General features: G+C 39.9%; 1 protein-coding gene across 4 annotated transcripts in view; it reads left to right on the top strand.

Moving 5' to 3' along the window:
* The window catches only part of C13H11orf54 (chromosome 13 C11orf54 homolog), a 29,487-nt gene that overhangs the window by 8,336 nt on the left and 18,400 nt on the right, over positions 1 to 2,751 (top strand). For all 4 annotated transcript variants that reach the window (XM_023209194.3, XM_023209195.3, XM_023209193.2 and 1 more), the window contains exon 3: positions 1,424 to 1,522. In XM_023209194.3, the coding sequence (XP_023064962.2) occupies positions 1,424 to 1,522 (99 nt within the window). The remainder of the gene's footprint in view (positions 1 to 1,423; positions 1,523 to 2,751) is intronic.

Consider the following 2,751-nt stretch of genomic DNA (forward strand, 5'->3'; position numbering starts at 1 on the left):
GCTCTGTCGCCCAGGCTGGAGTGCAGTGGCCAGATCTCAGCTCACTGCAACCTCTGCCTCCCGGGTTCAGGCCATTCTCCTGCCTCAGCCTTCCGAGTAGCTGGGACTACAGGCGCCCGCCACCGCGCCCGGCTAGTTTTTTGTAATTTTTAGTAGAGATGGGGTTTCACCGTGTTAGCCAGGATGGTCTTGATCTCCTGACCTCGTGATCCGCCCGTCTCGGCCTCCCAAAGTGCTGGGATTACAGGCTTGAGCCACCGCGCCCGGCCAAAAAAAAGAAATTTTATAAGAACTTTTGATCCTTAAAAGTACATAGGCTGATGCAGTGGCTCATGCTTGTAATTCCAGCATTTGGGGAGGCCAAGGTGAGCAGATCTCTTGAGCCCAGGAGTTTGAGAGCAGCCTGGGCAACAAGCCAAAACCCCATTTTTACAAAAATTAGCCAAGCATGGTGGCACCCACCTATAGTCCCAGCTACTGGGGAGGTTGAGGTGGGAGGATTACTTGAGCCTGGAGATCAAGGCTGAGTGAGCCAAGATCGTGCTGCACACCACTGCACTCCAGTCTGGGCGACAGGGTGAGGCTATCAGAGTGAGACTCTGTCTCAAAAAAAAAGAAAAAAAAAAAACCATTGAGGCTAGGTGTAATGGCTCATTGTAATCCCAGCACTTTGGGAGACATAAGGCAGGAAGATCACATGAGCCCAGGAGTTCGAGACCAGCCAGGCAATATAGCAAGACCTGGTCTCTACATATAAAAGAGAGGGAAATACATTGGTCTTAAATTAATAACTTTGAGATACCTGTGCCTTTTTACATTGTTATTGAGGTATAACTGTCTACAGTAAAGTACACTAATCTTGAGTGTACAGCTTGATGAATGTTAACAATAGTTACACCTATCTAACTACTATCCAGATCAAAATGTAAAATATTTTCAACATCCCAGAAGGCTCCTTTGCATACCTTCCCAGTCAGCCTTGATCCATTGCCTGTTTCTGAGATGCATAAAGTAATATTGTATATAGTCTTTTCTGTCTGGCTGCTTTGTTCAATATTTTGTCTGTTACCTTCACTGAAGTTGTTACATGTGATTACTTACTTTTCAAAAAGTTTAAATGTTCACATTTCAGTTGGTTTTTGGAATCTTCTTTCAAAAAAGAAGGTAATCCTCATCCTCACGCAAGTGCAGGCTGTTTATCTTCAAAAGTTGGAAATCACTGTAGAGGAAGTATTTATATATCTTAGTCTACATTGTACTATATCATTATGTTTAATGTCTAGTTATATTCATTAATAAGACCATTTCCCCCCTTTTTTTTTATTATACAAGTTGAGATTGGGAGTGCGTTGGGGGCACTTTTGATATGTGGTAGCTAAGTTTTTACATAATGTTAAATAATCTTATTCCTTGTCTTTATTAGTTATGCAGAAGGGGTTAAAAGATAACTTTGCTGATGTCCAGGTCTCTGTAGTTGATTGCCCTGATTTGACTAAGGAACCCTTTACCTTTCCTGTAAAAGGTAAGCAATTTTTGCAATTAGATTTTGTTTTTTAGTCATAATATTTTTTTGAAACTAGAATTATCTTTAAGGACATCTTAAATTATCTACAAATAAAAGATATTGTCACAACGTTTAGGCTAAATTGTGCCAAATTTCTGTGCTCACTCTTCTGATATTGATTAAATTTCATTTCATACTCTTGTAGAAAAGGATTGTGTTTTATGCAGTTGTGTAACCTTTACAGATTATAGAATAGATATCCAATAGGTTAGAATTCTTTGTATCACATGAGAGTTTTGCTTTTAATTGCTCAGACCGTTATGGAAACTGAATTTAATTTTTATGATTTTATTTATTCAAGACCAGAAAGGATCCTAAAAGCCTTGTATTTGAATAATCTATTAAAACTAATCCTTCAACAAATTTGCCAAGTGAGCATCCACTGTTTGAAGTGAGAAGGAAGGGAAATTAGTGTTAGAAGAATAAAATAATTTGTCAGTGTGATAGATATTTATTTGATGTTTCAGTTTTTACAATAACACTGCAAGGTAAGTAGTAGCCCTGGTTTGTAGATGAGAAAACTGAAAAGGAGAGAGGCTAGATAAGCTCAGTGTAAATCATAATCAGGATTCAAATGCAAGTCTGTCTCTTTCCAAAGTCTAACCCTCTCCCGTTATACCCTGTTATGATGAGGAATTTGAGAATAAACACTCAAAGTGTTCTTTTTATTATGTAATTAACATCTTTGCTGAAAAGGAGTTTGCCATAGAAATTCTGGACTCCAGTTCTGTCTTAAACCTGACTTTGAGATACATTAACATGGGGGGATTTGAATTAAATGTTTTTGGGGGGCCTTTCTAGCTTAAACAATATTTTATTTTAAGTAGAGCTGTAAATTCTAGAAGGCTTGTATACCATATGGCAATGTCTTTTAACTTCTTCAAAGCATTTAGCATCCTTTTTTTTTTTTTTGAGACGGAGTCTCGCTCTGTTGCCCAGGCTGGAGTGCAGTGGTGCGATCTCGGCTCACTGCAAGCGCCGCCTCCTAGGTTCACGCCATTCTCCTGCGTCAGCCTCCTGAGTAGCTGGGACTACAGCCCCCTGCCACCACAACTGGCTAATTTTTTTGTATTTTTAGTAGAGACAGGGTTTCACCATATTAATCAGGATGGTCTCGATCTCCTGACGTCGCGATCTGCCCGCCTCGGCCTCCCAAAGTGCTGGGATTACAGGCATGAGCCACTGTA

Source organism: Piliocolobus tephrosceles, chromosome 13, assembly GCF_002776525.5.
Source record: "Piliocolobus tephrosceles isolate RC106 chromosome 13, ASM277652v3, whole genome shotgun sequence".
NCBI classification, from domain to species: Eukaryota; Metazoa; Chordata; class Mammalia; order Primates; family Cercopithecidae; genus Piliocolobus; species Piliocolobus tephrosceles.